This window comes from Vigna radiata, chromosome 3 (assembly GCF_000741045.1).
Source record: "Vigna radiata var. radiata cultivar VC1973A chromosome 3, Vradiata_ver6, whole genome shotgun sequence".
In the NCBI taxonomy this organism is placed as follows: Eukaryota; Viridiplantae; Streptophyta; class Magnoliopsida; order Fabales; family Fabaceae; genus Vigna; species Vigna radiata.
The window spans coordinates 6,993,711-7,006,666 of NC_028353.1; the positions used below are offsets into that span (position 1 = coordinate 6,993,711).

The 12,956-nt window shown below is 36.4% G+C and overlaps 1 protein-coding gene across 4 annotated transcripts; it reads left to right on the forward strand.

The window, feature by feature from the left end:
- Positions 1-12,757, forward strand: LOC106757619 (splicing factor 3B subunit 3). 4 transcript variants are annotated; one of them, XM_014640333.2, is made up of 16 exons: positions 1-407; positions 634-768; positions 921-1,000; positions 1,497-1,580; positions 2,532-2,616; positions 2,970-3,130; positions 3,260-4,373; positions 4,515-5,204; positions 6,199-6,509; positions 7,512-7,827; positions 7,983-8,138; positions 8,589-8,727; positions 9,325-9,401; positions 10,253-10,392; positions 11,744-11,852; positions 12,142-12,757. In XM_014640333.2, exons 1-16 carry the CDS (start codon positions 240-242, stop codon positions 12,334-12,336), a joined length of 3,960 nt encoding a protein of 1,319 aa, XP_014495819.1. In that variant the 5' UTR covers positions 1-239; the 3' UTR covers positions 12,337-12,757. The 4 variants fall into 4 exon arrangements, with proteins under 4 accessions (XP_014495819.1, XP_014495818.1, XP_022635029.1 ...); XM_014640332.2 differs by having other exon boundaries at positions 3,260-5,204; XM_022779308.1 differs by having other exon boundaries at positions 3,260-5,204; positions 12,380-12,757.
- The last annotated feature ends 199 nt before the right edge of the window (positions 12,758-12,956 follow it).

Genomic DNA, 12,956 nt, shown 5'->3' on the forward strand with positions numbered 1-12,956 from the left:
TTTGTTTGTTGCTGAGACATGAAAGAAGGAAAAATACGAAAACGAAAGTAAAGGAGCCCTCTTCTTCTCCTTCTTCATCTTCATCATCTACTGAACTTGGAACTGTGTGTTTTTGTGTGAGCGCATAATCGTCACCATGTTATCCAACTCTCGATGAACGCTATTCGTACTCTCCAATTTCTGAGCTACCAAATTGAATCAATTCGCTCAACTCAAACCTAAGGGGCAACTATTCGGAAATGGCGGTTTCCGAAGAGGAATGCTCTTCAGCGAAGTCTGGTCCTTCTTCTTCTTCCTCCGCCTCGCGCTACTACCTCTCCAAATGCGTCCTCAGAGGAAGCGTCGTTCTTCAGGTCCTCTACGCTCACATTCGTTCTCCCTCCTCAGATGACATCATTTTCGGCAAGGTCAGCTTCTTCTCTTTCTTTTTCCCTCTATGTCTCTTTGTTTCGTGCATTACGGAAAATCTAGCTTATGGTGTGTTGCCACTACACGCTGCAGTGTAGAGTAGGTCTTCTATTTGGTGTAATTAACTGAACTGAGCCGAGCCGAACCGTGTGTTTCTCTTGTCATATTGTTTTGATTGAGATTGGGATGACATCTTGTGTTGCTCCTGTTTATTTGTGATTTCAGGAAACTTCTATTGAATTGGTGGTTATTGAGGATGATGGGAATGTGCAATCTGTGTGTGATCAGCCCGTCTTTGGCACCATCAAAGATCTTGCCATATTGCCTTGGAACGAGAAGTTTCGTGCACGTGATCCTCAGGTGTGTTGCTCGGTTTTCTAACTGTGTTCAGTTTGTAAGGAAACCATTGTATCTGCCTGTTTCTGAATCGATGAAGTTATTTGTTGTTGTGAGTGGATTACTTTTATATGCCGAGGTTGGTTTTATTTAGTCCTTTTTATTTGGTTCTGTAGCTGTGGGGTAAAGACCTTTTGGTTGCCACATCCGATTCTGGGAAGCTGTCGTTGCTCACGTTTTGCAATGAAATGCACAGGTTTGCTTGCCCTGTCTTTGTCTCTTCTCTTTTTCACTGGATTGGTATAAGACGTTATGGTCGAGGGTTTCCAGTTTCGGTTCATTAATGCATTTTTAGAACATCAGAACTGTTCTTTACAAGTCAGGAACCGTATTTAGTGGAAAAAAAAACGATATTAAATAAGATTTTGGCACCTACGAAATTGATCCATATTGAAATTGGTCTTGAGATTAACTTTATCAATGTTGGCATGCAATCATTCTATTAAGTTATTTCCAAGTATGTGGCGTATGATACTATCAAATCAGCATGTCTATTCCATTAATTCAAAAGTAACAGAGTAATTGCAGGGATCAAATTCACATATTTATTAGATGTTGAGCATCAGAAAAACTGAAAGTTTTTTGGTGGGATCAATTTTATGATGATGGTCAATTTTGGCAGTGCTGAAAGTTTATTTAATCCAAAAATAATTATTTTTTTAATTTTTTAATTTAGTTATGCATCTTTGTAGGTTTGTTTCTGTAACACATATACAGATGTCTATTCCTGGAAACCCATTGGATCTTCCTGGAAGAAGGTTAGCCGTTGATTCCAGGTGATGTTTTTTCTGGTCACAGAAATTCTTGGAAAGCATCTACTTTGTCTTTTTTACCATCTCTCAGTTATGTGTTTCAGTTCCATTCTGTAAACATATATTACTCTGCAAAACAATAAGGAAGTCCTCATCATTGGTCTACACGAGCTTCTAGGTCAACCACATAAATTACTTTGGTTAATAATAAATAGGTATCATGTCTGGTAGGATCTCCAGATCTTAAATATACTTTTGTAATCATATTTACAAACATCTTGTACCTTGAGATATATAGTCATTGGTGTGAGAAGGATGTATTGGAGATTCTTCATCTTTTAGAAATATAGCAAAGGTATATATGTGAGGTACAAATACCATCTTACAAATCTATTTTATAGCTTTTAATTAGACTCCATCCTAAATTCTTATACACAGTATTAAGCTTTATCACTGCACCCATAGATTAAATTTAAATCCTTCCAATAAACCAGTTTCTAATGCCAGTGAATTATTTCACTGTCGGTTAGGTGACTTGTATTGTTAACACACTAGAGAGCTATTTTCATAATTTTTTTGCTATGATATGTTCTTGTGTACGCAATAGAGTAATTTCATGATTACATTTGTTCTTCGCGAACTCTCTAAAAAACTGAAACCATTAGGTGAAGGGTCATGAATTATTTTATGTCTAGCACAACCTTTCATACAAGAGTCCCTTGTGCTTGAAAGCATGTACATTCCTTTGTCCCATCTTGTGTGGGTATTCAACTTTAATTTAAAAGTTTTGAAGCATCAAAAACCTCATGGTTAAACAGGTTTGATATCATGTCAAGGTCTTACTCATCTAAAATTTTAAGTTGTTGGATGAAGGCTCATGAATAGTTTTATACTTATTGTCTAATGACAAACGGAAAAAAGCATGGTAAGCCTTTTTGGTGAATATTACTAATTCCTATGTTTTTCTTTCTGCAGTGGTTGTTTTATTGCTTCTAGTGCATACGAAGATCGGCTGGTTATGTTTTCTATGTCGATGTCCAGTGGTGATATCATTGATGAGGTCTAAAATTACTATAACATTCTTCATTTTAGAAAAGCTGCATGCCCGTGTGCTTTATTTGTGTCAGCAAAATCCGTATATGAATATGAGAGAGAACTGTTTTTTTTTTTAAAGGTGGTATTGGCTATAAACTAGACATACATATAGGGCATGATTTTTGGTGGATCTTTGAAGAGATTGAATTTTGAAGGTTCTAATGTATCGGCTTCTTTTACCAACCTTTCTTTTCTTTTTCTTTTCATCTTGTAACAGTATATATTGTTATCTTATTTGTATTTTTTATTTTGTCTAATTTTGATAATTTGATTAATGTCTGAAGAAATATGCTTGTGATCTTTTTTGCTTAATTCTAGAGAATTCTATATCCTTCGGAAAGTGAAGGAACTGCAAGTTCTTCCAGAAGCACCCAAAGAACCAGTATGCGTGGTACCATTTGGAGCATCTGCTTCATTTCACAAGATTCCAGACAACCAAGCAAAGAGTATAATCCTGTACTTGCAGTTATTATAAATAGGTATGGTGAGGTGATACAATGTTGGCCACTCTCACAAGTTTATTCTGCCTCGAATACACCTCTGTGATGGAAGTTATCTTCTGTTTCTGCTGTGTACTCACTGAAGCATGCATTTTTTTTGCACTACAGGAGGGGATCCCTTCAAAATGAATTGCTATTATTGGAATGGAATGTTAAAGCACACAAAATATTTGTTATTTCTCAGTATGCTGAAGCTGGGCCTCTGGCATATGACATTGCTGAAGTTCCTAACTCTGGGGGACTTGCATTCCTGTTCAGGACTGGTGATGTTCTCTTAATGGATCTTAGAGATCCCCGCAATCCATTCTGTGTCTATAAGACTAACTTGAACATTTTGCCAAATGCCATGGAAGAGCAGACTTATGTGGATGACTCTTGTAAATTACACGATGTTGACGATGAACGGTTTAATGTTGCTGCCTGTGCTTTGTTGGAACTGAGCGATTATGATCCTATGTGCATAGACAGTGACAATGGTGGTGCTAATTCAGGCTACAAATACATATGCTCATGGAGTTGGGCACCTGAAAATAATAGAGATCCTAGGATGATCTTCTGTGTAGATACTGGGGAATTTTTTATGATTGAAGTTCTTTTTGATTCTGAAGGCCCTAAGGTTAATCTGTCTGAGTGTCTCTATAAAGGTCTGCCGTGTAAAGCACTTTTATGGGTTGAAGGTGGATATGTAGCTGCCCTTGTGGAAATGGGGGATGGTGTGGTCCTGAAATTGGAAGATGGAAGGCTATGCTATACAAACCCTATTCAAAACATTGCACCAATCTTGGATATGGCAGTTGTAGATTATCGTGATGAGAAGCATGATCAAATGTTTGCTTGCTGTGGTGTGGCTCCAGAGGGGTCATTAAGGATAATTCGAAATGGTATTAATGTGGAAAATCTACACAGGACTGCTTCTATATATCAAGGGGTAACTGGTACTTGGACTGTCAGAATGAAAATTACTGATTCACATCATTCTTTTCTAGTTCTATCGTTTGTTGAGGAAACCAGAATATTGTCAGTTGGGTTAAGTTTTACTGATGTGACTGATTCAGTTGGTTTCGAACCTGATGTCTGTACTCTGGCATGTGGCCTTGTGACTGATGGTGTACTTGTTCAGATCCACCGCTGTACTGTTAAGCTTTGTTTGCCCACTAAAGCTGCTCATTCCGAAGGTATCCCTTTGCCCTCTCCTATTTCCACATCTTGGTCTCCAGACAATGTGAGTATCAGTTTGGGGGCAGTTGGGCATAATTTCATAGTTGTGTCGACCTCTAACCCATGCTTTTTGTTTATCCTTGGGGTTAGATTGCTATCAGCTTATCAATATGAAATTTATGAAATGCAACATTTGGTACTGCAGAATGAATTATCATGCATTTCCATCCCTGGACAAGAAATTGAGCGAAAACCATCCAATTCATCCATTTCAGCAAATAATAGTAACATCTCTTCTTTCCAAAGTGGAGTGGACATCAGTAAAACCTTTGTTATTGGTACACACAGGCCGTCTGTGGAAATTTGGTTTTTTGCACCAGGTGGAGGAATTACAGTAGTGGCTTGTGGGACAATTTCATTGACTAATACAATAGGGACTGCCATCAGTGGTTGTGTACCTCAAGATGTACGACTTGTATTTGTTGATAAGTATTATGTTCTTGCTGGATTGAGGAATGGAATGCTCCTCCGCTTTGAGTGGCCGGTGGAACCATGTCCATCATCACCAATAAATATGGTGGATACTGCTTTATCTTCTATAAATTTGGTAAATTCTGCAAGTAATGTTTTAGGCAAGAGAAACGACCCTCCTTCAACACTTCAATTGATTGCCATTCGACGCATTGGCATTACTCCAGTTTTCTTGGTGCCACTAGGTGACACACTGGATGCTGATATAATTGCTCTTAGTGATAGGCCTTGGTTGTTGCATAGTGCAAGACACAGCCTTTCATATACTTCTATCTCATTTCAACCTTCCACACATGTGACTCCTGTTTGCTCTGTTGAGTGTCCAAAAGGAATATTGTTTGTTGCAGAAAACTGTTTACATCTGGTAAGAAAATCATATGACAGCATCCCTTGCCGCCATATTTTTTTGTTCCTTTATTTTTCTGTTCGCACTTTCTTTTGTAAATTATTGCATTGAAGATACTTGTAGATGGTATATTTAAATGCACAGAGAAATCTGAGATATATTTGTTGTGATTACTATCAATTATATAACTTGTGTTGTGGTGAATATACCATAATTTTATTAGATTGTCTCATTTCATTTCTTAATTTTTGCTGGTCCCGTTTCTTAATGGTGTCTAGTAAGTATTGTTCATATTTTTGGGTGTAGGGAGGATAATGTCACACCCTTGGGGCTCACGGTCAAAATATATAGGAGGTTTGAGATGGAAAAGGGTGCATATTACAATAATTTTGGTTAGTGTAAAGTAGTAACCAAATTATGAATGAATGGTTGGGGAAAGTCAGATGAGAAATTAGTTGTGCAAATGGACAGCTGGTAACTGGAGAGTGGATAGCAATAATTGGGAAATATTTGCAAGTGTGGGAGGGGGATGAGAAATGGGTGGGGGCCGAGTGAGGGGAGGAAATTGTTAGGTAAAAGTTGTAGTTCATACATTTTATAAAACATTTTTTCTTTCTATCTCCATTGGATCACTCATTTTATCCCAAATTTCTCTCGTTTCTCTCTTTCTCATTGTTGTAAAATTAGATGCACATTGGTCTGGAGAAACCATTGTGTTGTGAGTTATCTTCTCTATTGTTTTCTGCATTTGAATTCCCATAAACCAGAGGACCCTGCTTTATTCTATGATCTTGTCTTCCAAATATTATTAGTTGATTTTCAGTCCGAAACAGATAAGTTCCGTTAATTAATATGATTTAGGTTTAGATTACATACTCAATTCAAAATGAGAAGCATGTAGCTTTTTGCTGACCAAGAAATAACCACTTTTTCATTTCTTGTTTTATGCTTTGTGTGGTTCTTATTGTTTTGCTGTTTTGACTTGTACTGTATTTATGACTCGATACTTTAGGTGGAGATGGTTCACAGCAAGAGACTTAATATGCAGAAGTTTCATTTAGAGGGCACTCCTAGGAAGGTCCTGTATCACGATGAAAGCAAAATGTTGCTAGTGATGAGGACTGAACTGAATTGTGGTACATGTCTGTCTGACATATGTTGTGTGGATCCCCTAAGTGGATCAGTAGTGTCGACTTTTAGACTTGAACATGGTGAAACAGGAAAATCCATGGAATTAATAAGAGTTGGAAGTGAGCAAGTGCTTGTTGTTGGAACTAGTTTGTCTTCTGGTCCAGCCATAATGCCCAGTGGTGAAGCTGAAAGGTATGACATTTAGGTTTCCTTATATTTTGAATTTCCTTCTTTGTTTTAAATTCACAAGCTCATTGGTAGGAATTTCTTTCCTTTTTACTATCAAATTGTGAAACTGCTAGCTACCAATTTTCCCTGAACTGCACATGGCTTTTATGACTTTAAACGAGCTGAGCTGCTGGTGAGCTTCTTGCAAGTTCCTTCTCAAGGAGTGTACACATCTCAACTCTCGAAAAGAAGAGTTTGATTCGTGCTTCTGTGACAACTGAGTCCTACTAGTGTGCAATAATGCAATGAATAAAAGATAAGCAGTATAATTGATTAATGAAGCTTCAGGTAATAACCAGTAAACACCAGCTCCATCACCTACCTCACCGCCCTTAAATCCACCAGTTTGGGACTCAGTTGAACTTTTTGTTCATTGAAGTCTCAAATGTAAATTTTCTTAAGAGTACACTATAGTCTTCTGAACGGTCCTCCTCCTTTCCACAGAGATTTAAACAGGTGGGCTCCTGAAATCTTTATGTGGCAGAATGAGATGCAATTTTCTGATTATGCTCGGGTGTATTTTGCACCCAGCAGAATGGTCTATTTATATTCAGGAGTATTACAAAGATAATTAATGCATAAAGAATCTACAAGAGAGAAATTAAGATACTAATATTTCCCAAGATGCATTGAACCTAGTAGCTTTACCAAGTATGTAGGTTTAATGTAAAAGTCTGAGAGGAGACGGGTTTGGTCAGAATGTCTTTATTCTTCTGATTAAGAGCTGGCGTATGCTGAACCAATTAGCTTTTGCTTAGAATTTTCTCCATGAGAAAGAAAATATCAGGTCCCATGTCGTGTATAGTTTTTCATGAAGAACATGTGGGAGTGTAAAACACTGCTTATATTTACTTTGATAACCATGTATTGCATGTATGGTGGTGAAAGGTTAATATGTGCATCTGTTCTTGAAATTTATGCGCTTCATATTGATTACCATATTCTAATAGGTTGCTTCTTTTGCAGTTGCAAGGGTCGTCTTCTTGTTCTTTGTCTTGTTCATGTGCAAAATTCAGATAGTGGTTCAATGACATTCTGTTCAAAGGGAGGGTCATCATCTCAAAAAACTTCGCCATTCCATGAAATTGTTTCATATGCTCCTGAACAGTTATCGAGCAGCAGCCTTGGCAGCAGTCCTGATGATAATAGTTCTGATGGCATCAAACTTGATGAAAATGAAGTATGGCAATTCCGATTGGCTTATGCAACAAAATGGCAAGGGGTGGTTTTTAAAATCTGTCCTTATCTTGATCGTTACTTCTTGGCATCTGCTGGAAATGCTGTAAGTAGCAAATCTCTTGCCCTATTCTCCATTCGTTCTGTTACTTGCTCACTTTCCTAACTTTCCCAAAAGGATTCCAAATCAGAAGGTTTTGTATCTATTATCTTCATTTGCTTTATACAGTCTTCTCATCAGGTTACTTTCTTGCTATTCAGTTCTATGTTTGTGGTTTCCCTAATGACAATCCTCAAAGAGTGAGAAGGTATGCTATGGGAAGGACGCACCACATGATAACATCTTTGAGTGCACATTTTACAAGAATTGCAGTTGGTGATTGTCGTGATGGAATCATATTATTTTCTTATCATGAGGTGAGTGGTGATGGCTGTCTTCAGTGTATTTATTTTTCGAACTAAATTAAAGGACTAAACTAAAAATTAGTTTTATCCTTGGTACTCCTTTCCTTCTTAAAGACTTTATATTTTTTGTGCCTCTTATACCTGTCTTCATTTCCATTTGTATTAAAATTGTGGTGTTATGATTGAGGTGCGAAATGAGAAGTACTCATCGGTATGCATTGCATTTTCATGTTATGAACCCATGTCTTTCTGGTTTTTCAGCCTCAATTTCTTCAGTTTCGAGGATCCCCTCTTTCATTTCTATCTTTGTATTTCATCTTAATGAAACCTTTGTTTACGAAAGAGAAGTTATCTTGTATGTTTAATAGTTTATGATTGATATTTTTTTATTTTTATAACGTTCCTTCATTTAGAAAAGTCTGAGTGCTGCTGAACATGTTTAGTTTGTATGTTCTATGCTAGGAAGCTAGAAAATTGGAGCAACTTTGCTGTGATCCATCACGAAGGTTAGTTGCTGATTGCATTTTGATGGATGCTGATACAGCTGTTGTTTCGGATCGAAAAGGAGGCATTGCTATTTTATGTTCAAATCATTTGGAAGGTATGGTTTTCCTTGTGCAATTCAATTCTAGGGTTTACTTTCATCTTTAAAAATTTGTTTTCTCTGGTACCTGGGTTTTCAAAATGTAAACTATAATGTTTTGCCAGTTGCTACTAATCAAAATATCCCATTTCTGTTACTTCTGATTATGTTTGAATGAAATAGAAGAACATCATATTAATTTCTATTAAATATTTTGCCTGCTCATGTAACATACATAGTGGTCTTCCTAAAGAATGGTGGAATCAATGCAATCTCATTTGAAAATACGAATAACAGTGTAAGACCTTGTAGTTTGTGTATGATAACAAGTTTTTTTCAAAGCTTCAGTACCACCCAGCTTTCATGGTGTGACTGGATTGTGTTGTTTGTACCATGCTTAATGGTGTAAATGACTTTATCTTTAGTAGAATGTGATATGTTAGTATTGCCCATGTCAAGCTGCAATGCTGGTTAAGATTTTGAAAAAAAAAAAGAGCCTATTTTTATGCTTTTAGCAAGCTTAAAGCTATTTGTTCTTTTTTTTTTTTTTTTTTTTAATATTCCCCCTGAAAGTAAGATTCTAACCATATTTTTGTTATTGGTTACCTGCATCAGATAATGCGAGTACTGAATGCAACATGACACTAAGCTGTGCTTATTTCATGGCTGAGATTGCCTTGAGCGTACAGAAGGTATATCCTTTAAATGTCCTGGAAGAATGGGTATTAATATGCCTTAAATCTCGTAACTTTTATAGAAAATTTGATTTGTTTGAAGCTGAGGTTGCCCAGTTCTGTAATCGATCACTGCAATGGTGATGTGAATTACTCTTCAAGAGATAATTTTGATATTACATGAGACTCTACTCGTTAAGCACTTGTTCAATGATAATTGTCTGCTATCCAACTGTGAACTGTGCTAGAGCATGTCTTCATACGTGACTCAAAATACCAAACAAACCTTTTTGTTTTTATTCTTTCAATTATAGTCCTTTCTTCTTTGTATGATATATGCACCAAAGGTGAATGTTCTCTGGCATTCTGATTCTATGATAATGGAAATAATGCTATTCACCAATAAAGACAGATACATGGACTTGAATCCTAGAATTATTGCTTACAAAGCATTATTTTACACTGTTGTTTATAAATGTAATATAAAAAAAGTTAATCTCTCTTAGAAGTGTTCCAAAAAAAGTATTTGCAATGAATCATCAAGTGTCTTGGTGCAGTAGCTCATACTTTATGGCCTATATATGTTTTGTGATTGGTGCAACCAATAGCACTACCTAAACCAGAAGGGCTCTGCTATGTTTCACAAGCCCCATTCATTACTACTTCATGTATTTTGGCATTATATTTTGGTGATTCTATACTTTGGATTAGCTTCTTTGCTCTCAGAAGAACACTGATGATCTTTCATATTGATAATTTTGTTGTTGGGTTTAGTGATGACTTGTTCTGTAACTTGTCAATTTACTTGTACTCATCCCCTCTTTTATTTTAATTTGCTTTTTCGGTAATTTATATGTTTTATTACTCAGGGCTCATATTCATACAGACTTCCAGCTGATGATGTTTTGCAAGGCGGCAATGGCCCCAAGACAAATGTTGATTCACTTCAAAATACTATTATTGCCAGTACCCTGTTAGGAAGCATAATGATCTTCATCCCTTTATCAAGGTACCAAAATATGCTGTCAGTAACTCTCAATAAATATCCAGTTGAACATTAGTTGGGTTCAGTTTGGTCATTGTGGAACTTTTTATCTTGCATGATCTTGGTTGAGATAGATTTATAGCTTTCCTGGTCTAACCAAGTAAGGACTTCAAACATTTTGTGGTCCTTGGTCCATTTTAAAAGCATGGATGAGTTTTATTAAAAGGAAATTCATTTATTACTTTTTTGAGTCAAACCAAGAGCTTTTCTCAGAAGTTGTGATATTAAGATAATTAAGCCAAAATATGGTACTCTTCTATGGTTTTTTGCGTATCTTCGCCACCTTCTAAATACTTCGAGGAGCAGGGATATAGACCCTGAATGGCACGACTTGCATGTAATGTAGGCATAACTACCTGCATATGTACAAGAGCCTCGAGTCTGAGAAGTGGCGAATCAATTAGAGGCAGAGAATAATAGAAGGGAAGGGAACCATTGTTCCTGGAATGAACAATATTCTGAGTTAGAAGATAAAAAATAATAACAACTTAAATTATGCTTCAGACCTTGAATCTACAATTCTGTTTCATTGCTATTTTATCTGTAAATTTTCGTCTCATTGACACTGGTATATCATTGATATCATAATAGAAAATAATTACGTGCATACAGTTTCACCCTAATTTCTGACACAATCTTTTGCAACTGCAGTCCAATTTACATGGGGTGGAATGTGGATGATCCTTGTACTAAGATATTTTATTGTCTTGATGATGATATGGTTGACCATGTGTTCCAATATAGGATCTTTTTCTTTTTTAACTTTACTGCATTTAGTGTTTTAGCCTTGATAATTTACATGAAACAGTAAGTAGAAACATTGAGTTCCATCTAAATTTTCACTTGCGCCAGTTATCCGCTGAGAATAAGATTGCCCTTTGAGGATTCAGTTAAACTGAATGTACGGATAAAAAGATAATACATTAGCTGTTGATATTTATTCCCTTATTGACGAGGGATTGTGGAATGGCAATTTTTGTTGGTAGCGTCATTTACGAGCGTGTTGCTTTGTTTCGAAGATGTGAATGTTAAAAATGTTTTTAGCAAACCATACTTGTAATGGTATTCTGTTTGTTAGAATATATGAACCGTATCTTGGAGTATCCTTTAGGATTATAGAATATACGAAGCCTCTATGCCCAGTACCAAAAACCCATAATTTCAGCACTAGTGAAAATTTTAGATGCTGTTTATTAACATACATAATTAGCACCTTTCAGCGGATTGACGAGTTTTGGGAGGCGAAGCTCTTGTGCTTTTTACTTAGGCATTAGTTTTCTATATGTATGAGAAACACCATTTATCCTGTGTACAGGGAAGAATATGAGTTATTAGAAGCTGTGCAAGAAAGACTTGTTGTCCACCAGTTGACCGCACCTGTTCTAGGAAATGATCATAACGAGTTTCGCCGTCGTGAAATTCGGGTAAGTACTTCACTTCAGTTTATTATCATGTGATGATTCATTTTCATTTCAATTTTCCTCTTAGAATAAATATTGCTCACTGATTGAATATGGTTGACTCAATCATTACATAGAATAGATTCTGCCGTTCATATCCTTGATTCGTGCTCTTTTTCCTTTAATTCATGTTTGATTTAGCATATTTGAAGGAAATTCCATTTTAGCTTCCTGATAAAGCATTTTAAAAGGAACACAACTATTGAAAAGAATATGTTGCCAAGCATGTTTTCTTACATCTAATTCATATTAGGGTGGAGTACCCAAGATACTTGATGGTGACGTGTTAACCCAGTTTCTAGAGCTGACAAGTATGCAGCAAAAGATGATTTTGTCTTCCGAGCCACCTGATATAGCAAAACCAAGTTTGAAGCCACTCCTACCCCCCAATGTTTCTGTAAATCAGGTGGTTCAACTTCTTGAACGAGTCCATTATGCTCTGAACTAATTCACCTTCCACTTTCCAACTGTTTTCTTACAACGGCACGCAGAAATCGGAACTGTTTTTTTACAAAGGCACGCAGAAATCGGAACATGCATATGCAGTTCTAAACAATATTTTTCGTCAACAATTGCGGGCCTGCCTCTCAAAATGTTGTCTGATATAGACCTCAATTCTGTGAAGCCAAAAATCAGGTGGTAAGATTCCTGGTCCTCAACGACAGGTGCACTCTCCGCTTCGGCATCACTTGGTCTCTGTCTCTGTATCTGTTGTACTTCTCATGAACTATACTGTAGGAAAATATCTTTGGCACCATAAATTGTATATTAGTTAGTGAGGGGAACAGTTTTATTTCTTAGCTATTATGTTCAAATTTTAGAATTCATGTATATTAAATAAAATCATTTTTGTGTGAGTTTTTTTCTTAGACCTTGTTCTTGTGTAGTCATTCATTATTCCCATATATTTGTCTTTAGAGTGCTGCTGCTTAAAGTAAGGTTGTTTTATCTGTAGTTGGATCTGCAATTGGTCGTATCTGTAGACTTTAAGATGTCATACAGTGTGCGTATACCGTCTCTTTCTCCACACACACAATAAGAGAAGAGATAGACAAAAGAGAAAAGTAT